The sequence below is a fragment of the Ammodytes marinus genome (genome assembly GCF_949987685.1).
Source record: "Ammodytes marinus genome assembly, chromosome: 21".
In the NCBI taxonomy this organism is placed as follows: domain Eukaryota; kingdom Metazoa; phylum Chordata; class Actinopteri; order Uranoscopiformes; family Ammodytidae; genus Ammodytes; species Ammodytes marinus.
The window spans coordinates 16,158,825-16,185,501 of NC_137225.1; the positions used below are offsets into that span (position 1 = coordinate 16,158,825).

Below are 26,677 nucleotides of genomic sequence, written 5' to 3' on the forward strand. Positions count from 1 at the left end.
CGTAAGCGTACAGCCTACTTCCTAAAAAAAAGTCAAAACTTTTCCTTTAAAGAGTCTAAAAATAAAAGAATCAGCCTCCAAGCTGACTCAGCTGTATGACTGTATGAGTCGGTGTGATAAGCCACAGAAACACTTCTCAATGTCATTTTTTTCTCTCGATCGCCTGTTATAGTAAAAAGCAGTTGTTTCCCTTGAATCTCTACTTCACTTCTTCTGCTCCACAGAAAAGAAAGTGAGTCATAATTTCACACAGAGTTTTCCTTTAACTGGAAATAAGCCACAGCAGCACACAGTTCCAGCACCTCCCACGTCACTATTAGAGATGATGTTATCTGTCTGGCAGTGATACTTCTCTTCACTGAGTGGATGGTGGAAGTTCCCAACATTTTATTTTTTATATTTTTCATGTGAAGAACAACATCAGATGGCAATATACAGTACATTATGTTGTACCTAGTTGACCTATTAAAACTCCTTATCTCCAAAACTATCAGCCTCGTTTTAAGCTTATAGTTTTTTTTATTTTTTCCAGATAAACCAACTTGTTTTTAAATGTATAATAATACTATAGTACTACATTTAGGGTACTGAGTACCTATACATAGTTTATAGTTAAAACCTCATATGAGTAACTTTTAAATGTTTATGAAACGGTCTAATTGTTCCTGTGGTTATCATAATGATTATCAGATTATCAGTTTCACAAACATTTAATGTTACTCATATAGGCCGACAACAAGTGAAAGTTCCTTGTAGCCACTTAAAGTATTTTCTAAGGCAAAATTATGTAGGCTTTATATTCATTGTCATCTATCTATCTATCTATCTATCTATCTATCTATCTATCTATCTATCTATCTATCTATCTATCTATCTATCTATCTATCTATCTATCTATCTATCTATCTGTCTGTCTGTCTGTCTGTCTGTCTGTCTGTCTGTCTGTCTGTCTGTCTGTCTGTCTGTCTGTCTGTCTGTCTGTCTGTCTGTCTGTCTGTCTATCTATCTATCTTAGTCACTATAAAATAGTTATAGTAATATTTTCACAAACTCCCCACCAGAGGCTCTTTAAAGTCCTTACATGTGTGCAGTAGTGTCTCATGCAGGTCTAGTGTAGTAGGCTAGGGGCACAATCACACACAGGAGGACGACAGGCAGGAAGCGGCGTGGGCAGCCTCCCTGTGTCACCGCCTGCGTCAGACCAGACGCCAGGAGGGAGTTTTCCGCTGACGAAAAAGGCTGCGCTTCTCGGCAGTCTGCTACAGACAAGGGAAGCGCTTCAGCTGGTACGGAGCCCCCGTACGGCAGAGAGAGAGAGACTCACTCACACACACACATAGTGAGCGAGAGAGGAGACAATAGCACCGGGTGCTGTGTAGCCTCTATGCGGGAATAAGCGGCGTATTTTATCCTTGCCATTTCGGATTTACCACTCCATCGGCTGTTATCCAACGCTACTTTGTCACTAATGGTGATCGGATGCACACATTGGTGGTAAGTAGAAAGGGGGGGTGGACGCTGTTGGGGAGAAGGTGGGGGTTATTGAACACTGTAATCTTATGTGTTTTTAAATCAGGGAAGCTAAATAGTTTGAATGTTCCCTTATCTCTTGAGTCATTTAAAGACACTGTGTGTGTGTGTGTGTGTGTGTGTGCGCGCGTGTGTGTGTGTGCGCGCGCGTGCGTGCGTGTGTTTGTGTGTGGACGGGCTGTTACTCATGGATCTTCTTTGTGGCGTGTCGCGGGGGCTGGATTTCTCTTAACACACACTTTACCTTTTTTTTAGTGGTGTTCGTTTAAACTTGACGCGTTTAATTGTAGCCAACATTACTGACTGACACGGTTGGTTGGCTGCTTAACTGGAGTGTGACTTTGAACCGGCTTGACTGGCTTATTCATGTTTTAATAGTTTACGCACAGGTGATCCCAATCTGATAAGTGTGAGCGAATAAAAACCTAGGCTATGTCATTTGCTGATATAGACGAGAGTCCAACAATTTGCTCCATTCACTCATCCATCGCTGATGATCATAACATATTTTTAGTCTTCTGAACTTAAAAGCTCCCATCGGAAGTGTTAGACTTGACACTATACAGGCTGTGTGTGTTTGTGTGTGTGTTTTTCTTCCCGGTTGTGGATTCATTTCAATGTGAACTGTGGATGGGGTAGGCTTTGTGTATTGAGCCCATGGTAGTAGTAGCCTAGTGGTGGTGGTGGTGGTGGTTCTCGTTCACCTCAGCGGCGGTGCTGTTGCGCCTCTTGTAACTCATGCGACTCCTGAAGGCACTACACTCAGCTGACAGGGCTGCTGTCATTAGAATTAGCATTAATCATGAGGAATGATCGGGTCAGCGGGGGAGAGACAGTACAGAGAACAGTGTCGACTTTTCATGGTCGGACAAATTATTATTTTTTGATTGATAGGCTACTTGATTTTTTTTATTAGTCTATAATTTTTTTTAACCTATTGCATATGAGAGTCCAGGTGTGTAGGCTATAAGCGGAATGTTGAGCGTTTTCATTGTTTGAATCGGTTCTAGCACATAGGGACGTTTCCCCTCCTGACATAACCAGTAATTGTGACGCATAAATGTTTCCGTTAATGTCGTTTCCGATTGGGGTTTATCTCTTTGTGTCTTTGTGCAAGAAGAGCGTGATTATGTTCTCACCAGAAGCTGTTCTTGATACATGTTTCTAGAAATGACACACAGACAGTCCGAGGCTCTCTTGACAAAGCCAGACTGTCAGGGGTCTGTCTTTGATAAAGAGAGAGAGACTGTATTACTGAATCGTCTCTAGCGCGACCTCATCCGGATCAGTTTTGGAATCATGTTTTTTCTGGAATAAGGCTAGAGAGAGAGAGAGCTGAATGATCCTTTGTTTACAGAGGAGGGAATACTGTGCTGTGCATTTCACGTGCTATGCTTTCCCCAGGAATGTGCACTCGTTCATTATCACCTCATATCATTTTTCCACTTTGGCTCACAATTTACACATGGATAACAACAACAGATAAACAGTGTGTTGCCTTTTTAACAATGTTACTCAAATGACACAAATGTAGAAAAAGCTGTGTGCGGTATTTGGAGGAATTTCACCGACCACAATCAGTAGGCTACCCTCCATGCATGCTTCCTGTCTCCCTCTCATCTTCTCCATCATATGGTCCTCCTTGCTTCACTAAGCCTAACCTTGTGGTGCCTGCAGATGTCAAGACAACGGCAGAGATAATCTGGATGGCCACTTCCTGTGCACTACTGCAGTATATGTTTCACAAGCTCAGGAAGCTCACACACACTTTAAGTATCCGTCCTCCCTCCCAGCTGCGAGAAGAGGCAGCAGCGGCAGTGCTGCCGAGTTCAGACAAGGTTGTCTGTGCCGGCTTCATTTTGGTCACACAGGATGGCCCCCACGCTTTTGTGCCTGGAGACGGGGAGAGGTGGGGGCAGGCGGAGGAGGGGGGGGGGGGGGGGAGAGAGTCTGCTGACAGTCTCCCACAAAGCAGAGAGAGAGAGAGAGAGAGAGAGCTCCCATCTGCTTTTGTCCTCTCCCAGCATTCCATACTGCAAGTGTCCCAGACTGGAGCACGACCCCCTGAACCCACAACCACCTCCTCCCTTCCTACACACACACACACACACACACACACACACACACACACACACACACACACACACACAACCAAAGCTGCATGCATGTTTGCTGCTATAGTGGACGCTTATGCAATGGAATTTGTTTTTACGAGAGTTTCTCAACTATGCTCTGTGGGCTCAACACTGCACAGTTTCTGATCCATGCAAAACCTTCATAGCTGCCTTATTTCTTTTGTCTTTCGTTCTCGCATTGTGATCCTTTCCCTAGGAATTTCTGGACTTAAAATCCCCAATTTATTCTCTCTGTTTGGTTTACAATTTTGAGTAAACTAACCCAAATCAGTAACAGTACATACACAGCCTGTCTTCCTGCAGGCAGCAGCTGGCCATTTAAGTTTGGCCTGCACAACAGATTAATGACAGCTGAGGGCATGTGAGGTCCACGTGCAAGCTAATACCCTTGTCAGGTGTGGCTATATAGGAAAGGTAGCTCACTTGGACTGTGCCTTGCGGGAGTAGGAGTTTCCAGTGGTTAGCAGTATTAAAAAAACACATCTGGGTTAGATAGAGCTTTGTGTTCTTCTCCTCCACTATTACAGCAAAAAGACTAGCGCTGCCAGAATAGAATTCCTGCGGCCTGGAGACATGACATTATTTATTTGTTCGGTTACAATTCCTCCCTCCTTCCCACTACCTCTCCTTTTTGGAATGGCCAGGCAAGTCAGTCGAGGCCAGGGGAACAGAATGTTTCTGTGGCACAGTCACAGCCAAGCTCTGGGCTCCAGTGTGAGAACAACAGGCTCATAGAGAGAGAGGGAGAGAGAGAGAGAAAGAGAGCAAGGAGAAAACAGGAGCTCTCCCTGCATTGTTCCAGCAGGTGGAGTGCTTCTTCTTTAGTGGAACAGCTGAGTTGAAGTAAATGAGCCAGTATGTTTCCCCTCTATATTCTTTTGTGCAGCTGTGTAGGAATCTAGCCTCACCGTCAACCTTGATGGCCTATGATCAATTACCTCCCGTCTTCTCTGTGACAGAGCTGGAAGTGAGCGGCGCGATACCGTGAAGCCTGGAGGTGTGTGTGGGTGGTGGTGGGGGGGGGGGGGGTGCAGCCTGCCTAGACACGCTTCCACACACGCAGGAAGACTCCCAGGCTTATCATTATCACATTTTATGAGCAGTCATTGAGTCAGTCATTGAGTCAGTCAGTCAGTCAGTCAGACCCTGCACAGTCTGCTTGTCAGCGTGCTATGTAAATTCTCTCTGCTGGCTAAGTTTAGCGCGCTGGCTAAGATCTGTCGCTCCCACCCACCCACACTGTTATCAGCTGCAGAGGGCTGGACAGGCCGTGCACAGGGGCCAAAGTCAACTGTCGACTTGTCCTGCAGAGGCTGCAGCAGGGCAGATGAGGGCATTCTTAACAGGCTGCTGCATGAGGGATGTCTCCACATATAAGCATGCAAACTTTTTTTTTTTTATCTCTTTTAGGCTTTTAATGTTTTTGATTTTGCTGGACATACCAATTCCACTCAGTCATTGTTGCTTTCTTACCTTTTGTCATCCCATCTATAGAATTGGAAAACTTTTGAAGGGAAGGTATGGATTGTTCTACTGTAAAATCTATTTTTCTTTTACTATTTGCTGCCTTTTTTAAAGCTTATTTGCTGTTAATTGTTACTAATGAGGGTTACACTTTTTGATATTTTTAATGTTCTCCTCTTCTCGAATTGTTTAGAAAATCCTCCATAAGAAGTGAACCTGATTGGCTTTCTGAGGCAGATAAAATAGGAATGACTTGGGATCCTAAAGTCTATATTAACAGGCTCTAGTTGCATGTTTAGAGATAATCTCATTCGACTGACATAGTTATGCATCTGACTTGAGCTGTGTTGCGCTTCTGCTGACAAATCTCCTCGCAGAGAGATTTATCTTTCCCAAAGTCTGTGACAACTGGCTGGGGAGCCACCTCGGCGGATTCGTCCTTTATCTGGCTCGCCTGTGAGCACTTGATGGAATGACAGGGATGCATAATTTAGTGTGCGTTGAAAACATGCTGTGCTCCCTCTCCGGCTCGGCTGTCCGATCACATCCATTCTCCATTTAGAGCAGACACTCACAGGTACTGCTTTCTTCAGGAGACAGGGCTTTGCATTCTTCTCTTTTATCTTTGTTCTTTTTCTTCTTCTCCCTCCACCCTTTTGAGTCAAATGAGTCATTGCATGATTGTTGTCTTTTTCTTTTAACCCCCCAAGTCCCTTGTTCCATCCGCTCTCCCTGCTCTCTGGGCCTTGTTCTGTGGATGCAGAGGTTGAGAAACTCCAGATTGACTACAAGCCGTCCCCTTGCCGGGATTAACCTCTCGCCATTGTTTCTGCCCGTTGAACAGGATTAACAAATCAATGTGTCAGGTAGACTGCAGTCAAGAGACAATGACCCAGTTCTGACACCACTGCCGTCCCCCAACCCCTCCTCTCCCTCGCCTCCCCCTTCTGCCTCACTGCAGCTTTTAATTAAAAAGACTTTGCTTAGCTGGCGCTATGCGCTCCCTCGAGGATGCCTTACAGCTTTGTTTTCATTTTTTTCACAGGGAAGAAGAAGAGAGGGGGGGGGGGGTAGAAGGTGAACCCATGTGTGCTCCTCTTTTCTCAAACCAGATATGTTATGTCCGCTGTGGTGTGGCTCTGAGAGCGCACTTGTTGTCCGATAAGTGAACACATAAGCCGCAAATGCTGCGCCCCGGTGTTTCTAAATGGTCTCAAGGCCAATCCTGTGACTGTGAAAGGCATTTGGAGATTTTTTTTCTCCCTGCCCTGGTATGTAATGGCTGGGAAATAAGCAGCTGCTTTTCTCATCGGTTTGGTTAATGCAAAACACGCTCAAGCCCTGAGGTGATCACAGCGTAAAAGATGCCCTTTTGTATTGTCTGTTGCAGAGAGAGAGAGGGAGAGATAGAGAGAGAGAGAGAGCTTGACCTATCGCAAGGTGATTCATTCATCATATGTGCACTGAGGACAACAATATCTGACTGCAGCAATAACAATAACACTGTATACAGCTGCAGAGCTGCCCCCCACTGCCTATATAAAGGTGTTAGCCTCTTGCCCTTGACTCTGACTTGTCTTTTATCCTTGTCAAAAGGGAGGATTGCATTTACATAATTGCTCCCTGTTGCATGCTGTAAATGACCCCCTCCTTGCATACCTGCCACCTGCATAACACGCTGATAAGACAAACCAGGCATGCAGGTACTACAAGGAGTTAAAGTTCTGTTAAAGCAATTGGAGGATCTCTGGGCATGACGTATATCCTGCCTTTGACACATTTAGCTGTCCTCTAAGGAATACTGCTGACAAATTAGCCCGTTGGCAGGACAGCTTGGTGTCTGTGAGTCTTAGCCATGTCCAGTCTGCTGTCTGGTTGGTCGGGATATACATTTCACTTTAAAATCCTAAAAAGCTATATGAAGCCAAAAACAGACAGAAAGTGGGGAAAAAAATTATCTTCGAGGGCGCCTTTTTATAAATATTTTTTTTCTTCTGGCAAAATTATAGGTATTGCCAAGCAAATATTTACACAAACACAGCAAAAAAAATTAGTGCACCCATACCATGCTTGAGCTGCCGCAGCTGCAAGTGATCTGGCTGCAGTTCCTAAAAAACGGTGAACAGTTTTGATGTGAAATGATCTCTTTATCGGGGTCCAAAGTGAAAGCCTCCTTTCCCACTGCACATTGTGGTAGGGAGTGTCTGTGCTGGAGTTGAGCCCAGTCATGTCTTTCCTTCTCCCCTCACTTCCTTCCTCCACTCCACTCCTTGTCTAACAGTGAGCAGGAGCTCGGCGGCCCCCAGGACTGCGATGGTGACCCCGGGAGCTTGTTTGGCAGTGCCGCCGTCGCAGCCTTGCACTTCCCAGAAGTTGTGAAGAATATTGTCTGCTGTTTGTCAGAGCTACGTGACGCGTTTAGGGTCCCATAGCCATTAAACACAGCAGGCAGTAAACCTTCCTTCTCAGCCCACTTGTTCATTTTTCATGTCGGTGGGGGTTTTTGTTCTCTTTTTCTCCCGGAACAAGCGGAGACGACGGGTTGAGCTGTGAGACTGTTATTTACTGACTCAAATAAGATTTAAAGATATCAATAAAGCCGGCACGTAGAGGAGGCTTCACAGATATTGGCCAATGTTTTGAAGATTAGAGGGTAAATAGCATTCCCTCTCCTCGTGAACTGGAGATTATGTATTTTTTTTCCTGTCTCTGTCTTTAGTCTGCCTGTCCGTCTCTCTCTCTCAAAGGATTGATTGTTTTTATCGCAGCCCTGTGTCTCTCTCTCTCTCTCTCTCTCTCTCTCTCTCTCTCTCTCTCTCTCTCTCTCTCTCTCTCTCTCGCTCGCTCGCTCGCTCGCTCGCTCGCTCTCTCTCCCGGTAGCTCTGAAAGAACACATGCAAGTGTTGCATGACAAAACATCTCCACTACGCATACCTGTACACATTTTAACCATCATGCAATGTGAACACATTAAACGGAACAAGTGGCAAATTGCCCCAGCCTTGGGCCCCCCGCATATTTTGATGTAGAAGGCAGCCTGCAGGGAATGGTAGAAATTAAACACCCGTAGCGAGATGATTTGGTCACCTCTGTTGCCGGGTCCTTCTTGCTAATCAATGAATTTGCTGAGCTGATGGGATTTGGAAGAGGGTGAAGGGTCCAATAATTGTTGACTTAAGCGAATAGGCCCTGATTGATTGCTTCCTGTATACCGTGGCTCATTTCCACTCTCAGCTGAGTGCAGCACGAGATAGAGATGCACACGGCCTCACATGGCTGTGCACAGGACCCGCTTTTACCAATAACACTCTAAAAAGCCTTTGTGTTTATAATAGCCTCCATACAACATACAGATCCTGTTTATTTATTGGTTCTGGTTGTGTTATATGACCAAATACTGTACAGTCATGAGCCGAATAATGTGGGACTAATTTGCTAATAACCCTTCCGTCTGCTCTTTTCCCCAGATGGCTCACACTAGCGCCATGAGTGGGCTACTCAAGAGGAAGTTTGAGGAGGTGGATGAGGACCCGTGCTACTCCTCTCCCTCCTCCCTCTCCTCTGCCTGCTCGGGCTGGGACTCTGAGGGGGAGAGCTGCTTCTCCGACACCCTGGACTCCACTCCCAGCAACCCCAGCTCCCCGCTGAAACATTTCAACAGTGAGTGTACTCTTTTTCCTGTGCCAATAAATCATAGAACCGGGCCGACGGTAGATGCATTTCAATGCCGTCTCTCGCCTTAGTCTTTAACTGCTCTGCCGAGGCTCTGATAACAAACCCATAAAAATTAGCGAGAGTTGGGGGCGCCCTTAGCTCAGTAGGTAGGGCGTCCCCCCCCCAGGCTGTGCCCAGCAGCAGACCTGGGTTCGATTCCCGCCTGGGTCGTTCTCTGCATGTCACTCCCCTCTCTGCCCCATTTCACCTCTGTGTGTTCACACTGTGAATAAAGCATGAAAAATGCCAAAAAATATCTTTAAAAAAAAGCAAGAGTTAAGGAATTTAGGCAGCTGGCAGCCCATGAAACACACTTCAAAGAAAAAAATGTTCAGACTTCTGCAATGAATACCCCCCCCCCCCTTTTTGATTTCTTGCCCCAAAGCTGCAAAATGGCTAATCGCATTATGCAGCGGGGCTTGCTCACCTTGGCTCGCCCCGTCTATCCACCTTCTTCCCAGAGTCCTTTGCAGACTAGAGACGGAGCTACAATTTTTTTTTTGTGGGTCGAGCAGCTCCAGGGTGTTTTTCTGTCTGGACCTGTGTGCGTCTGCTGGCCCTTTAGGGGGGACGGGACTGCTCATTTGGCTAAAGAGGGGATTGTAGGAGGAGAAGGGCAATCAGTTGTGAGGTTTCCAGGATGGTGGGGCATGGAGCCAGGGAGAGAAGCGGTGGCAGGTTGCCAAGGCCTGGGAACACACAGAGCCTTGTCTGAAGCCCGGGCATGCACCCAGCACAGGTGCTGAAAGAGACTGGGTGAAGGGGGGGGGGGGGGGGCAGTCAAGAAAAGAAGGCCCATCCAGAAGAGCAGATTGTGCAGACCATTATAAATCCGGTGTTTGTGTTGGCCCCGAAAGTTGCCTGCCATTGTGAACTAAAAAAGGGGGGGTGAACGTCCGGCCAAAGCTATCCCATTTAGAGGGAGCGGGAGAAGGTGTCATTTGTCTCCTTCAGGTGTCATAAGCCTGACTGGATTTGATTGATGCAAAGCTGAAACGAGCACTTAGTTTCATCTCTATTACCCCGAGCGGCGGATAAGACGACATAGTGAGGCTATTGTCTGTACCTGCATTGGGGTGAAGCGTTGCTTTTCTTCCTCTGGGCTTCGATTATGACACAGAGCGCACAGATTCTCCCCTCGTTTGACTTCTGTGACTTTTCCCGGGTAGTTGTTAGGGGCGTGTCCCATGAAGGCTGAGGAAAATAAACGGGAATCTACAAGGAATTCCCCCCGCCGCCACACAATGAAGGCAATGCACAACACATGTAGGAGTATATGTAACATGTTCTGTTTCACACGTACAAACATTGGCTCTGGCGGCTTTAAGCAGAGGAAAATGTTGCTTGTCTTTTAAACTATAAGCTCAAAAGTCATGTTGAATATTCCTGGGCAGAGGAAGTGGAATTTATAATAAAGCCTGAATATTTGCTGGCCCTCGTTCCCACATGTGGTTCCACTTTGATTCCCCATATGGTTTTATTGTATTTGTCTGGGTATAGAAAGATGGCTGCTCGGTCAAGGTCCTGTACGTGTCTATCAGAAAGAGGCCTTTAAATCCGGGCAGTAACTGGGACCGGTTTGTGGAGGATTTTGTCATCTAGCAGGGGGAGACTAGGTTGGGTCAGTCTCCTTTATTCTTGACCTGAGAACATCACTTCCGTCCTCCACTTCTTCCGGAAGCCCCAAGCATTTTTTACCCGCCAGTTTGTGTTCCTGGCACTCTCGCTTCCTCCGCTGTGTTGGCCACCAAAGGGGAAATTCCTGGGCAGGGTGGTTTTTGTTGCATAGTAGGGCAAGAAACAAGGCTGAATGGATTCTGAGTAGTTGAGGTTTCCCTTTACAGGATGTAAGAGTGTTGCTGGACTCCTGTTGTGCAGTGTCTTTTAATTGGGTACATGATGAGGCTTGGTTTGAGGACTAGGGTAATGAATCAGAGGGGTGTCCTTTTACAGGCTGGGTCAGCAGGGTTTGCACACAATCTCAAGACTTCCGAGCTGTGGGATATTATGCCATCTAGTGGCCCATTGAATACACTTCTGTCATTTCCTTTCTTGGACAAGACCTTTTATATACCATCCATGGACAAGACGTGTTCTAAATCTACTCTTTCTCCATCAACAGCGACGTCCATCCTTAAGAAATCCAAGAGAGCGCGACGGGGAAACGTGACCTTTGACCAGGTGTCGGTGTTCTTCTTCCCGCGGTGCCAGGGCTTCACCAGTGTGCCCAGTCGAGGAGGCTGCACTCTGGGCATGATGCAGCGCCACTGCGTCCTGCGCACCTATACGCTCGCAGAGTTCGCCGTGGAGCAACGGATCCTACGCCGGGAAAAACTCCTCAACAGGCTCAGGGAGGAGAAGCTGGAGGCTCTCAAACTGAAGGTGAGTGAAGTTGCCCTAAAGTGTTGTGGATCATTTGTAAATATATATATATATATATATATATATATATATATATATATATATATATATATATATATATATATATATATATATATATATATATATATATATATATATATATATATATATATATATATATATAAATAAATAATCCCCAAATTCGGAACACATAAATCTTTTTTTTTTAAATGTTATACTCATACTTTATTTTTGTCCAAGATTACGCTGCAATAACAATTGAACTACTTCCAAATTTACAGTTCATCGTTAAGATAAATTAGAATCCACCTTTTCAATTAAAGAAATAACAACCAATAAACTGACAAGGAAAAGAAAAAAAATACATGAAGTACAAGTACATAAATAATAATAATAATAATAATAATAATAATAATAATAATAATAATAATAATACAAATTCAAATTCAAATAAAATTAAGATTAGATAAACAAAAAAGAGCTGGAAAAAGAAAAAGGGATGCAGGTATGACAAATTCTACACACAAATTTGATGCAACAAATAAACATTGGATCTCTTTTTTTCTCCTCTCCAGCTGACCAAGAACGGAACCCAAGAGAACGAGGAGGCCGATCGGCTGACGGTGGAGGACATCCCTGAGCAAGACATAGACATGAGCGGGGCCAACCTGGACGAGGGCTCCTTCCTCACGCCGTACCCGCCCAAACGTCGCTACGCGCTGCTCAAAGAATCGGGTGTAAAGAAGATCGACAAGGACGAGAAGAGGCAGCTGCACGACCTGAGGATCTCCAGGGAGAACTGCGGCTGCGACTGCCAGGGCTTCTGCGAGCCCGAGACGTGCAGCTGCAGCCTGGCTGGAATCAAGTGTCAGGTAAGAAGTGCTGAGAAAACTGGTTTGACAATAAAGGGCTCCAAAAATGATCATTTACCACGATAATTCCTTTGACTTTGAAAACATCGTTCATTAGGTAACATTTTCTGAAATTATTTGGAATAGCTTTCTTTTAAACAATGGATTTATTCCCTTGAATTTGAATATAGTTCAACTGTAAAATGAATACATGACCTGACTTTAAGGCTTGACCTGACATAAACACATTCAAATTAAATGAATTGCACAGCCCTAGCTCCAAGTCACAATATCATTTGGACTCTTCTTATCTGTATATCCCAATTTATCTAACAACTTCCTCGTGCCCCCACAGATGGATCATTCCTCTTTCCCGTGTGGCTGTACCAAGGACGGCTGTGGGAACACGGAGGGTCGCATCGAGTTCAACTCCACGCGGGTGCAGACTCATTACATCCACACCATCATGAAGCTGGAGCTGGACAAGAGGCTGGAGGAGCAGTCTGGCACCGAGGAGGAGAACACCAGCAGGTTACCGGCGGTGCCCTCCTTCCCCTTCAGCTCCGAGCTGCTGGCAGAGAACAGCTGCAGCAGCGACATGACGGACTCAGACTCCTCGGGTCAGAGCGAGTACTCTGAAGGGGGAGAGGGCCAGTGCCAGCATCAAACCCAGCTGGACGTGGACGAGAAAGGCCTGAGCCGCATCCTCTGTTTCAGCGACGCGGAGAACTGCTCGAGAAGCAGCAGGGACGGCGGGCAGCGTAGGGAAATGTGCTGCACGGATCAACAACAGCAGCAACAACAGTATCAGGCATCTACGGAGGCTTTCGGCAGCTTTAGCATGGTGGACTTTGCCGACGAGAATGACAATATAGACGCCGCGCTGTTGGGCGATCACACAGACAATCGAGCGAACGGCATCTCGGAGCTTATGGACGAGAACGCCAACCAAGGGAACGGACTTTTCCACGGCAGCGGCGGTGTGCCACGCACGCCGTCCCCCACAGTGGACCGCTCGGCCAGCTACAACATGGACCTGAGCCTCTCCTCGGAGTCAGACCTGGAGTTCTTTGACGGTTTCCCCTGCCTGGGGCCCAGCTCGCTCTACAACTCCCTCAAGGAGTACGAACACATGGACAACTTTTTCCAGTTTCAGTTGCCTAGTTACCCGAGCCTCCCCGCGGCGGCGAGCGACCCGGGGACCTGCCTCCTGGAGTCACTGATAGGCCTTTCTGAATCCGTTCCAGAACCCCCCGCCACATTTACAGACAATCAGCTGTTGGAGGAAGCCATGAAACTGTCCGTGATGGAGTCTGTGAAAGTTTGACAAAGTGAAATTGTGTGAACAGTGCAAGAAAAGAAGAAGACAACAGGGGCTTGGGAGGGGACTGAACAATGCACATACGGAAGTCAATGTCAACGTGATTTTTGGAGGAAGCTGTGATTTTCCCCTCTTGCCTAATAAATGTTCCAGACTTGCCTTCAAAACGTTAGCAAAGCAGTTTGGGATTATTGCTGTGTGAGATGGCAGCTAGTGTTAAAAGTGAAAAAGATTACAAAAATAGAGATCAATTTGACCCAGGCCTGTGGAAACCATTGATGGCCCTCAATTCCTAAGAAAGCTATTTTAACCAAACCAAGATCACCAACCATATGCTAAACGGGAATCGACCTTAACCAGGGTCAGGTTGGGAATCTCAACACAGCTGAATGTGCACCTCAGGGATATTTTTTTCTAGCTTTCTAGCTTTTGGAGGCAATGTATGGTGACCATTGCTGTGATGGCCTTTCATATGAAACCCAACACAGTCCTGTTCATGTGCTCCCTTTGGGCTCGCCTCCAGATGACTTGAGTAGGTAGGGTCCCCCCCCCCTCCCTGTGTTGAATCCTGAAGCTAGTGGACTCTTTCTCCTCAAGATCTCTCCCAAAGGTCTTATATGGTACAAAAAAAATCCCTCTAAAAGCTCCTTGATCAGCACTTTATCTGTGAAAATAGTTATGTATGAATAGGCATTGTTTTGGTTGTATGGGGTCGATTCAACAGTTCAACGCTAAATTATGGAGTTTCTTATTTATGAGCGGGGTATCTAGAAAAAAAAATGCTCATACCATTTTAAAGCTGTAGCCGTATTGTCTTTATTACTCTTGTTTTAAATTATTTCCTTTATGATCTTATTTTATTTATTTCAGATAAAGCTTACTTTCACTCAAGAAGCACTGTGGTTTAATAATTTCACCTGAAAGTGCAATCTTCCTTCTTTTTTTCTTTCTTTCTCCATATCACGTTTAGTCATTGCTATGGTAAATGGGACCACAAGTCCATCGGAAAGTATTTAATATCTATTCTCTTATACTTTTTAACTTTTTTTGTAACTTATTATCTCATCATTTCATCAGTTATTTAATTTAAGACATTTTGGCAATAAAATGGGGTGTCGTGAAGTTTACTGGATGTGCCTGCTTATCAGGGGAGCCATGCCTGCCGATGGCGTGTGCACAGCGCTTCCATTTAAGCTTTGGGACTGAAAACTGTGGAATCTCCCTAATCACTGAAACAAAATGATGGGTATATTGTATCGCTGCCTATAATTTAACCATAGAAAAAATACACTAATATTTTGTAACAAATTTGTGTAGGTTGACTAAAGAATTCTAATCACTGACAAATTTAATATTTTATTAAGAAATTAGAAATGAGTAATTTTCAATCTGGGACAACCTTTGTAATATATGAATTATAGAGAAATGTATACTTATAAAGGTGATTGCTCTCTAGCATTCTAAAGTATTTTTCATAGGCAGTCTCATGGTTTGATATCTTAAAATGCCACTAAAACTAAGTAAATTGCAACGATCAATTTGATTGTATTTTGAATTGTTTGGAAGTCTATGACTTGGGTTGCATAATGTTATAAATAAACATGTAAAGGGTATTTTGTGGATAAAAACTGCATATATTATACACTTTTTATCGTGCACAAAAACCCTGAAAATTGAAGAGTTGCCTCATTAATATTAGAACAAGATCTTTCAAAGGTGATTCTACTGTCGCCTGTGTGAACAGTTGAGGACACTAGAGAGTTGATGTATATACCCTTTCTACAGCTGTTTCAACAGCCTTTCTGGACCCTTTAGAAATAATGCATGCAGGTCCCTTTTGTTAAAAACTTGTTCTGATTAATTGTATACTTTAAAAAGTGCAGAGTGTGCATTGGAAATGTATTATTCGCTTTTTGCCTTTTTGATTTCTTTGAAATCCATCCGATATGTTCTAATGCCATGAAGAGGGCATTGATTTTTGAAAGCAAACGTTTGTTTCTCTTGTATAGAACATCAATTCTCATGAAGAAATGGCAACAGTGAGTGTTTATCAATGTATTACAGTAACGCTTTTTTTTTTTTTTTTTCAAAGAACGTGTCTTACTTTTTGCCTTTTGTGTTGTACATATTTCTGCTTGAATGGTCCTGCAGAGCAAACAAAGCTGCTTTATTTTTTACATATTCACACTTTAACCTGCTGTTCAAACAAACAGTTTCTTTCATCTAAGCCATTTTGACAACCTGTCCCTCCAAATAATAACAATAAAAAAAAACGTTTTCTAAATGATTGACTTTGTTGTTTGTCACACGTTGATTTATTAAAGGAAGCTTTATGCTAAATAATAAATTAGGCTCACATTGATTCATAGGACGGCGAAAGCAAAGTATTCCCGCACATTTGCTTACTTTGATTCACCTTATGCATATTTTATGTCATCCTACCTTCCTAACTGAAAACATTTTCAATGGTTCATGTTTTAACCAAGACATTTTTTTCTGTTTTACTATAGCATTAAACACTATAGACGGGTCACATTAGAAGCATTGAAGCAACATTCTTTTAGCTATTTCTGTGCGTGTTAACCACTGGAATCCATCTGTGCCTTCTGGTCTCCATGGTTAAGAGAAAAACACTTGATGTGATGTCATGCTGTAGTCTTTTGACTACAACCACAAACATATGGCCAGTGTCCCAGACAGGCCAGTGACTGCATGCAGCTCACATTTGGCCACCATTAAGCCAATGTGGTTCTTGTTAAGTCTTTAGGTAGATGTTCTGAAAAATTATTTGGTTCTGACTACATTAAAAGGGTTTACCTCCATGCCACATTGACACTTAAGCCTGTTCTAAGTTTAATAGAAGTCCAGTCTCTTTGGCCTTTTGTTTAAAACATCCTGAGGCATTTTCCATCCACTTTGGGTTGCAGCTTGGGAGGTCAGAGGATCAGGCTTTTAACCATTCCAACTTTTGTTGGTATTCACCCAGTGACCCCTTAACCATCTGCAGACTGGTTGTCGGCACCGTACAGCAAGACAAAATGTATCAATAGGCAATGCATTTCAGGGACTGAGAAAGCACAAGAGTGCCAAGAAAAAGTCTGCTTAGTATTTAGTCACATAAACCACTATCGCCACCCTTTGGCTAGATTGAGAACTACAAGCAAACCACAATGATAGAGATACATATTCTTTTTATTTCACTGGTTCCATTTGACTGTGTGGTCAATATTCTGAGAGCCTTGTATAGCCTTTATGCAACCTGCAACACCTTGGAAAAAGCATACAAAGGTAAACAGTCAGACAGCTGAAAGATGCCTATTGGTTGTGACATTTCCAGAATCACATTTTACAGGTAACAGGACACTCACTGAATATATCCAGTCTTGGAAGGAAGAGACTCAGGTGAAGACGGTGGGCTTGGTCTCCTGGTTGCACATGCCGGCTGGACCACAGCTGACAACACCGTGGACTCTCCAGGCTCCGCCGGTGAAACAGTTCAGTGGACCACCAGAGTCGCCCTATAGGACAGGCATAGCAATGAGGTGTGTGTGTGTGTGTGTGTGTGTGTGTGTGTGTGTGTGTGTGTGTGTGTGTGTGTGTGTGTGTGTGTGTGTGTGTGTGTGTGTGTGTATCCTCACGGTCCATGTATCCCCAGCCAGTGATGTAACAGGTGAGGTCATGAGGAAGAATCTGCTCAGGGTATGGAAGATCTGCCATGCTCACGTAGCCATTGTCATACACAGGATCAGCCAGTCTCAAGATAGCTATATCATTTCTAAAAGACAAAAGAAAAACTCAACATAAACACATAAAAAAAACTATATATTTCTCTCATGTGCAAAACAATTGTGATTGTTATGTTACTGCTCAAGTTTTGACTCTTTTGACTGGAGGAGATAGCCTCCCATCTTGTGACTCCTCATTTCATAGTAATACAGCTCTGTGGTCAAAACTGATGTGAAAGTGGTGCAAAAGGAATGTCCAGTTTCCCACTTGTAAATGTGTATGCTTTTGTGATCCCACACCACCCTTCGAAACTTTACCCTTGGGGCCCGTGCTGTTAGAAAAATATGATTTTTTCTTCTTCTTGTAAACGTCTTGCATTTTTAAAATTGGGTCTAAACTAGAAGACGTGTGCTCTGACTTGTCACTTTACCCGTTGCCAAGGTCTCCATTCCAGGCAGGATGAACGTTGACTGTTTCCACACGGATGAACTGCTCACTGCCGTCATACTCAAACAGGTTATACTCACCCACCACCACACGGTACTGACTAGCATCCATGCTGACAGCAACAGAAGAAACAAAAACACACTCACAATCTTACTCATAATGAATACTAAAGGAATGAGCACGTAACAGGAAAGAAAAAATTATTCATGGCATAGTTATTGCAGTACAAGAAGTAAGTATTCATTGATGTCAATAAGGACCAGAGAGAAAGACAACCTGAGGATACAGTGAGCTGTCGTCATAATGTGGAAAGCGTCAATAACAGTGCTTCCACAGATGTGGTAGAATACATCATCATTGTATGAATCGTACTGGAGAGAAGCCTGAGGGAAATGGTAGGGGATACAATGTTATTTCATGAAATCATTCAGTATGATTATGAGGACTAGCAGCTTAGTAGTGGATATATTTGGTCAATGGGAAAAACTGAGAATAGCACAGTACACAAAAAGATTTAATACCCATTAGCATTATGTCAATGTTGATAACACTGATACATTTTTCAGTGGAGCAAAAGCATCACGATTGTAGGGGGCGCCCTTAGCTCAGTTGGTAGGACGTCCCCCCCAAGGGCCTCGGCCAGCAGCGGACCCGGGTTAGATTCCAGCCCGTGGTCGTTCTCTGCATGTCACTCCCCTCTCTGTCCCAGTTCAACTCTGTCTCTACACTATCAATAAAGCATAAAAATGCCAAAAAAATATCTTTAAAAAAAAAAAAAAAAAAAAGCATCACGATTGTAGAGAATAGAAAAGGATATGTAGGTTTTTTACCTGCCATTTCCAGGTGTCATGGCCTCCTATGACCCTCTCATTGTGCACATTATGGTTGAAGGGTGATTCGGCACAAATCAGCCCTTTGGTGCATACAATAACAGAGATTACAGCGGTCACGTTGTTTAATGTTCACAAAATCAACAAGACAAAAACAAACAAAAAAAGCCTACAGTAAATTTTGTTGGTAAATTTCTTGGAAAAAACCTACCCACGCAGGACAGACAAGCCAAAAGCCAAATCCTTTTGAAGCAGTAGGTACCTGTGTTTTTAACTCGGCTATTTATATCAGTCTGAGACTGGAAGACCTTCATAAAGTAGCCTATTAGGCAAATTCTGATCTGCCAATATCAGCAATCCACATGGCAGATGGTGGGAAAAATGCAAGTGTTTTCACCCATGGGACATTTTCAACCAGACCATCTGTGAAGAGTAGCCTATGACTCTAAAGTAGATTTTCCGAGAGATAGGCTAACTGGTGTTACTGAGTAGCAACCAGTGAAAAATAGAAAAGGTTCCGCTGGGCTACCATTTAGGCTATATCCATAAAGAAAAGTAAGCCTATGCGAAATGAGGCTTAGGCCTACTACATGCAAAGTCTATATGGAGGCTGCATTGCACACAAGATCAAAGATATAAGCCTATCAAAATGTAGCCTAAGCTATTGGTAGTTGTGTGCTTTAAAAGTATTTAACCCTCTTTTTTAAACACTTTCCATGTCTACATGAACGGTGATATGCACACTTCAGTCTGTGGCCTGAACCTTAACACATACAATCTCCATGAGGAAGCAGCCAGTAGGCTATCCATCCCTAATAACACCAGATATTTCCAGGTCTTCAAACCCCTGGACCTATAGAGAAACCAAATGAATAAATGTTCACTAGCCTATGTCCACTGTTAACAGTAGGCTAGCCTCGGCCAAAGCCAGCTATTTTAATGTATAGGCTATGGTAGCTTAATTAATATAAAATATACACTTTGTTTTTGAGTTACACTGAAATAGGTCAATATAAATCAATAACATTTGGCAAATGTTTCGCTTTCAATAGATCTACAGTAACATTTTGTTTGAAATATTCCGAGGACAAATGTAATTTTCCATGAATGAAATACATCCTACAATGGCGTTGTATGTTGCTAGGCAACCGCGTAGGACATCCCCGCCCAGGACACTTAATGGAGCGCAGATCGCGTTGATTTCCTCGCGGATACAGAGTTCGGCGTGGGCTCGATTTTTCTGGCATCTTTATTTATTAGCTTTGCCTTAGATCCCTCGCGCGCCTGCTGTTTATCAACCTGCCTCGGCTGTCGGCGTTAGCTAGCTTGTATCAGCTGCACGGCGTCCAGGAATGACTTCTGACATTACTCTACCTCAGTGACATTTGGTCGTGTTATTGTTACGCGACTGGTAAATTGCAATGGGGCTGCCGCAGAGCTCGTTCCTGTCGGACGGGGGAAGTAACAGCGGATATCACGTCCATGGGGTACGTAGGCCTACGTTGTTGGAGCGTAGCGCAAGGTTAATATTCGTAGCTCGGTTCACTTCTTCAGGGGTCACTTTAACCAGTCTTCAGCCCACCTGGCATGCTAACTATGAGTGCCCCGAACAGCTTATGCTATTGCTGTGTTTATCTGTGAAGAAACGCTGTAGCTGGTTAGTAACTGTAAGCGTATTCTGTAAGTGTTTAATAACTCGTGAACACCATTGTCAGCTTCAATGGTGTCCGCCCATGATGAGGTGGCATTTGGCACACGCCCAAGCTATTCAGCTCTGCTGGAGACAACAACTGCTTAGTAGCCTACTGACTGCAGCGAAGGATACATTATAAGATAACAAATCAGTAGCCTATATGTGATATCATATACGAACAGCAGCTGTTCGATATCTTGCAATGAGGCTCCCCATTTATTCTGTCAAATGCAATATCTGTAGTTAACACTAGGTATCGACTTACATGTCAAATCAAGCAAAATCACATGTGTGTTTTTTATTTCACATTTCAGGTTCAACAGGACTCGCCTGCTCTGAAGGCTGGTCTGGAGCCCTTCTTTGACTTCATTCTCTCAATAGGACATACCCGACTTGTGAGTCGATTCACTCCCATGATTGATGGCATGTCCATTCACCAAATATATAAACACATAAATTAACTTAGTTTGATGAGACTGCATTTCAATTTAGACAGTATATATTGGTATAAAAGTTAACCATTTACCTGACCTTGTCTATTTGTTTTGTCTGTTTTATATATATTTTTTTGCAAATCCCCTCACACAACACAATTGAAACATCAGGCCTGAATGATCTGCCTCAGGAGAAAAAAAACATGTGGCCATGTAGACTGCTGAAATCTAACTTCATGATCCTTAACATGACAGCTTGTTCGCCATCTCTGCTATCACAGCTGTAATAATAGTCCCTGTCTCTCTTTTTCTCCAGAACAAGGAAAGTGACTTGCTGAAGGACCTCCTGAAAGCCAATGTGGAGAAAGCGGTCAAATTGGAAGTGTACAACTCTAAGTCCCAGCGGGTGAGGGAACTGGAGGTGACACCCAGTAACATGTGGGGGGGTCAGGGTTTGCTGGGCGCCAGTGTCCGCTTCTGCAGCTTTGAAGGAGCCAATGAGAACGTTTGGCATGTCCTGGTAAGTCAAGTCTATCCTTGTTGACAGAGGCTTTTCTTAAACTATCGCGTTTAACTTGCCTTTTGTAAACTCTCAGCAGATTTTCTTTAATTGCTTTCATCTAATATGTTAGAAGACACAGGGATATGGTCTGTAATAACGCTGGTACAAACCACATATAACTGTAAATTGTCCCTTTAATTTAATTCAGACATTAGTTTAACAATTAAAAAAAAGCCTTCATGATCATCTTTCCCTTTTTTAGGACGTGGAAACCAATTCTCCTGCAGCTTTGGCTGGCCTTATTGCTCACGACGACTTCATTGTGGGAGCTGACCAGGTGTTGCAAGATGTGAGCTCTCCTGCTTTTATTTATACAGTATCAATGTATATATAAACAATATACAAGCATTCATGAACAAAACATATAGTGCAAAATCCTGAATTCCTTTCTTTGCTGCAGTCAGAGGATTTCTATTCCTTGATTGAAGCCACTGAAGGGAAACCTCTGAAGCTGCTGGTGTACAACACACAGACTGACCAATGCAGAGAGGTGGTGGTGACTCCCAATGGAGCATGGGGAGGAGAGGGAAGGTAGCTGTTATGCTTTCAAATTGAACCTCTTTCTTGTCATGGCAGTGTCACTCGTATAATATGTACAGGTTTCGATAAACATTTAGAGTAATACCCTTGTCTTGTTTGTCATGAACGTTTAGTCTAGGCTGTGGCATTGGCTATGGCTACTTGCATAGAATCCCAATGCATCCAGCTCAGCATGACACTCCGAAAGAAGACCTTATGCAGTCCGTGGTGATTGGCAGCACTGAAGAGCTCTTGGCGGGAGACCACACTGAGGAACAGGTTATATCATCTTTTCTATTATTAAATGTTTTTTTTTAGACTTTTCCTTGAACCCCCCCCCCCCCCCCCCCCCCGTCTGAAACGTGAACACTTGTTCTTTGTTGTCTCTCAGGTGCCTTCTGTAGCTGTGTGTAGCCCCTCTAGCGTAGCGGAAATAGATTTGAATCGAATCGAAGGAGCCGTGCAGGACCTATGTGTTACCTCACCCACCCAGCCAGCTGTAGACTTAGGTAACCCGATCTTCTTTTACAAAGTTTGTTTTTTGTGGCGGATTTAGTTGACGTTTTCACCCAAAAATAAAAATGGATAACTGTCCTTTGTGAAATGCAGATATCTCGAACACACCTGAAGCGACGACTCCAGACTCTGACATGGTTTCCACCAACTGCATGAGCCACGGCTCCATGTTTGCCAATTATGGAGATGACTCTGGTGATCAGTGTAGCCTGGGTAAGTACCTCCACAACTGCTTTAATACAGCAATTACATGTTGGTCAATCTGATCCTGCTTTAAAAGAAAATATGAAAGCTGTTCGAATCAGCTATTGTTAGCAAGCCTCGCATGAATCCCTTTGCTGGTCAATTATTTTCTATTCTTGACACATAAGCACGGTGTTCCTTAATGATAAATATACAAATAGGATGCTACAAAGCTTAAAGGTGTCAGGAGTCAGTGATGCTGGAGAACGCTTGTTGTCAAAAGCAAGAGTGATTCTGAAATCTTTACTGGTGTGTGTGTGACCAGAAATAGATCCTTCTGCAAAACAAAACATTACAGACAGATGTTTATAACAGCATCCTTAGGTGGAGCCTTCCTTTATTTAACTGCGCTTCATTTCTTTTTCTACAGATACCTCATCTTACGACCAAAGACCTTCATCTCCGGAGAGAGAAGAAGAAGAATCGGACACGCAGGAGACTGAGCAGGAGTGCGTTACTGACGTGATGGCTAGCACTCCTCACAGCGCTGAGTCTGCGGCCGAAGTCATCACGGAAACCCTGAGCGACCCGGGTCTCCCAGGGGGGCAAAATACGAGCGCCGAGCCCTTGAGTTCAGCCAACATCATGGAGGAAGAGACATCGGAAAACACGGCACCCGACAGTTAAGAAAATGGCTGCACCAGAGGCTAAGTAACCCTGTCTAACTCATATCTGATGCTAGTTACATTAGAGGAGATTTGGAGCACATTATGCAACAGACCGCTTCCCATACGATTGTAAGTTCCTTCACTGGAACAATTCTTTTAATTTCTAAGAGGTTTATTTATATACTACAGGACAGGTGTCAGTGATGCATGCTGAATTGCACATTTAAGATAGTATATTGACTGTAAAATAGGTGATATGCTGAATACAATCTGAATGTACACTTTATAATTTGGGCATACTGTATGTCTCAACATAAAGCAGGATGAAGCCTTAGTTGAGAGTCTTAGTTGTTGTTTAAAGTCGGCCTCCTTTGCACTAAAAGGCCAAAGCTAAATAACATTTAGTCTTATTGCTTTCGCCATTAATCACCTGCTGAATAGTAAGAAACGCTGTCAGAAGAAGAACGTTTACGCTGAAGTTCGGTTGATATTTTTATTTTTTCCATGTTTTTGAATTTGAGAAGAGTACACGTGTTAACAGATTTTTTTTTACCTCAGGCATTTACCATTCAGCCTTTTTGCCTTTTTTCTTGTTTTAATTACTCTCCTTTGTTATATGAAGGTTTGACTTGTGATTGGTGTGTTAATTAATGAGCCTTGTTGGATGAAGCTCCCTGATTGTTTTTCTGTTTATTTTCTTAATATAGATTTTAACTAAATTATGTTTCAAGATTTTTATGGATGGACAAAAATATTCAAATATTTATAAAAAGAAGTTAATCAAGATAAACCTGCAGCAGTCTAATTATTGTGTAATTATGTATTTCGTATTGTTAGGTGTGTGGATAATTACAATGTATTTTAATTACAAAACATTTTGTTTAACATCTGTGTAGTACATGCACATATACACATATGTATATACTGTAGATGTATTGACACATCTATTGTATATCAGTATGTGTGGAAGTGTAACTTCATGCTTTCAGACAGCAGGTGTCAGCAAACACCTCATTATAGATCCCAAACACAAGAGCTTCAGCTTTCTGCCGAAGGCAGCTTCAAAATGTTACGCTTGTTCTGCTGTGTTCAGTTATGTATTGAACATATGGTGCTTCTGTAAAATGTTTTTTTCAAAACTGAAATCTCCTTTATCAATGCAATTATGGAATATATTCAAGAAGCATTACAGGAGGAAATCACAGTTATGTCTCTCAAACCCAGTGACGTGATAATATAATAATGCTGCATATAATCAGCTTGGTCCGTATGTAGGGTATGGAACCTGCTGGGTCGACCAAACCACACGGCTGGGAAAAGCACTCTTTAAAATGAAATCAGAAGCAAGTGGGGCATCAAATATTAAAATATAGGAATATTCTGACTTTGAAATAATGGTTCTACAGCTACCGAGATGTCTTTTTTGCTTTATGATGTCTTCTATTTGATCCTTGTGCTCCGACACATTGGCTATATGCGGCATCAGTCATAACGTACATCACAATGTATTCTCAATATCTCTATTGTATAATTCATTTTGTAATTCATTCTAGATCAGAAAACTAAATAAAAAATTGTGAGAACCAGAATATGTAACAACAAAAAATCAGGTAAGCTACATGTGCAGAGTGGGGATTTGCCTCAATTATTTATCAGGACCCTCTCTCTCCTCAGTTGAAGGGGGGGATGGGCTTTCAAGGAAAGAAAAGACTGTGTAGGGGGATGAAAGATGAGAGGGTGATGGGATTTGTCTTTTTCCACCAGAGAGTGCTGCTCTCACACTCTCTGCTTTCCTTTAGCACACCTGTGTGTTTGGTAAATGAGAGATTCTATTTTTAAGAAAAATATGGAGAAGCTTTGTATTTTTGGCTTTGCCAACACACTGAAATTCGATTGTAGCAATATTGAACATTTTCAAAGAAATAAAAACCTCAATCTTCAACAAAGTATGGAGCCGGGTGTTGCTTCTGATTTTTTTTTCTTTTTCTTTCTTTTTTTCTCGTGACCTCAGGTTCTTTATGTGCTGTTTTGTTTTGTTTGTAGCGTTATTTGAAGAAATAGCCTGAGGCAAAAGCCAGCTTCTGCCTGCCAGGAGGAGCCAAGAGGTAAAGTGTGAAGGGGGGCACCTCTGTAGGAACATGCTTCCCCTTCCCTTTTCTCCTTTTTTTCCCGAGACGGTTTCAAAGAACTCTGTGACGCAGCCGAACCCACTTGTCAGCTCAGCTTTATCTCAACCCCCCGAGAGACTGGCCTCACAGGCACTAGCATAGTGCCCGTTGCCTCAGCTTGTCGTTGCAGCATGACAAATCGTGAAATAGAATAAGTATGGGGAAAGAGAGAGAGAAAAGGGCTGGGGGCATGGAGGGAGGGAAAGGATGAAAAAGGTATCGCGATAAGCCTGAGGAGAGCCCTGAAAATGAGTTTGTAATTGCTACAACACCAGTGGTTGCTCATCTAATCCTTAAAATGCAACTTGCCTTTTGTCCTCCGGCTGGTTTGAATGTGCGAGGTTGACTCTGTCACTAGGAAAAAGGTTTGCATGTGTGGATACTAAAAGTGATATAACATTGAATGTGGCATTTCACTAACATTTGTATGGCATGTATGAGTGTGGGGGGGAAAGCGCTTTAAAACAGCCATTTCTTGGTTCACATACAGTATGTAGGCATAAATCCCTGTGGCACTCACAGACTTCCCATCCTAATTACAGATATCTTTGCACACTGCAGCCTATATTTGTTGGTGCTGGGAGCTGCATTTGCATACAATATCATGCAGTGTTCTACAGTGTGCACATCACAGTCTGCTAGTAATACCAGTAAGTACCAATATATGGCCACCATTCCATTGATTCATGCAAGACTATTAACACTCGGTTGTTTTCATCTCCGGCAGTCATTATCTGCTGCCTATGCATTTTCTGGTATGCAATATGGATTTGTTCTGAAACTGTATATTGCTCACCACACACTGTCTTAGGAAAGGCTTAAAAAGATATTAAATGAATGTCAGTTCAAAACATTTGAACTGTTTGTGGCACATGATGATCCACTAAACATCCACTATGATTATTTTATCTAAAAAGGAGGCGTCCCAAAATACTAAGCTACAGCATTGGAATATAACCCCTTTTCCCTTCCTGTTATCAAAGTCAGCAACCTTGCTACAAGTACATCTTTATTAAATAGAATTTGCGTCTGGTTTCTTTTTGACAAAAGAGTATGAGATAAGGCAAATAGGATGCAGTAGCCAAAAAGGGGATTAAGAGAGGTTTTCCTGCTCTATATTCAATAGTTATTGCCATTCAGCAGGGGTGCAGAGCTAGCCACACAAGACAGCACATATTGTTATACTGTCAGGATGTGTCAAGTCTGCACACAACTGCAACTGAGACTCCCAATCTCTCAACCTTAAACAATGACTTCACGTCTATCTACGTCACCTTTTTTGTTACTGCTTTATAAACATAAAAGTATGATTAATCTTTTCTTATCATGGGAGACCAGTGTATTTGATATTTTACTATTTTCCAGTACATATTGACATTTCTTATTCAAATAGTTTGGATGCTGACTTTGACGAATGTGTCCTTGGGCCATTACATTGTAACGTTAAGGAGAAACATTGCAACTGCAGTTCTGTTGCAAGGTTGTTGCTTTCATCATTGAATAACTAAAAAAAGACAAACTTGTTTTGGCAGCG

General features: G+C 43.2%; 2 protein-coding genes and 1 pseudogene across 3 annotated transcripts; 2 read left to right on the plus strand and 1 right to left on the minus strand.

Annotated features, from left to right (window-relative positions):
* The first annotated feature begins 1,277 nt into the window (after positions 1 to 1,277).
* On the plus strand, positions 1,278 to 15,668 carry csrnp1b (cysteine-serine-rich nuclear protein 1b). Its single transcript, XM_080049904.1, has 5 exons — positions 1,278 to 1,494; positions 8,597 to 8,789; positions 10,966 to 11,225; positions 11,801 to 12,097; positions 12,432 to 15,668. Exons 1-5 carry the CDS (start codon positions 1,480 to 1,482, stop codon positions 13,401 to 13,403), a joined length of 1,737 nt encoding a protein of 578 aa, XP_079906030.1. The 5' UTR covers positions 1,278 to 1,479; the 3' UTR covers positions 13,404 to 15,668.
* A 979-nt stretch (positions 15,669 to 16,647) lies between these two features.
* On the minus strand, positions 16,648 to 18,714 carry LOC307267681 (elastase-1-like; annotated as a pseudogene). Its single transcript has 6 exons — positions 18,663 to 18,714; positions 18,401 to 18,483; positions 17,847 to 17,953; positions 17,554 to 17,682; positions 16,748 to 17,172; positions 16,648 to 16,665 (listed from the first exon to the last, which is right to left on the minus strand). The product of its transcript is annotated as an elastase-1-like (transcript).
* Positions 18,715 to 19,720: 1,006 nt separating this feature from the next.
* Positions 19,721 to 24,862, plus strand: LOC307268026 (Golgi reassembly-stacking protein 1-like). The gene is made up of 9 exons (XM_080050536.1): positions 19,721 to 19,887; positions 20,408 to 20,488; positions 20,844 to 21,047; positions 21,292 to 21,378; positions 21,490 to 21,620; positions 21,743 to 21,887; positions 22,000 to 22,117; positions 22,218 to 22,337; positions 22,738 to 24,862. The coding sequence occupies exons 1-9, from the start codon at positions 19,822 to 19,824 to the stop codon at positions 22,992 to 22,994; spliced, it is 1,209 nt and encodes a 402-aa protein (XP_079906662.1). The 5' UTR covers positions 19,721 to 19,821; the 3' UTR covers positions 22,995 to 24,862.
* Positions 24,863 to 26,677: the final 1,815 nt, after the last annotated feature.

Excerpts from the sequence above, each read along its gene's own strand:
- csrnp1b (XM_080049904.1), top strand. Across the intron at positions 11,226-11,800 it reads TGGAGGCTCTCAAACTGAAG|CTGACCAAGAACGGAACCCA; the intron begins GTGAGTGAAGTT and ends TCTCCTCTCCAG. Across the intron at positions 12,098-12,431 it reads TGGCTGGAATCAAGTGTCAG|ATGGATCATTCCTCTTTCCC; the intron begins GTAAGAAGTGCT and ends GTGCCCCCACAG.
- LOC307268026 (XM_080050536.1), top strand. The coding sequence starts at position 19,822 with ATGGGGCTGCCGCAGAGCTCGTTCCTGTCGGACGGGGGAAGTAACAGC. Across the intron at positions 20,489-20,843 it reads CAATAGGACATACCCGACTT|AACAAGGAAAGTGACTTGCT; the intron begins GTGAGTCGATTC and ends CTTTTTCTCCAG. Across the intron at positions 22,338-22,737 it reads TGGTGATCAGTGTAGCCTGG|ATACCTCATCTTACGACCAA; the intron begins GTAAGTACCTCC and ends CTTTTTCTACAG.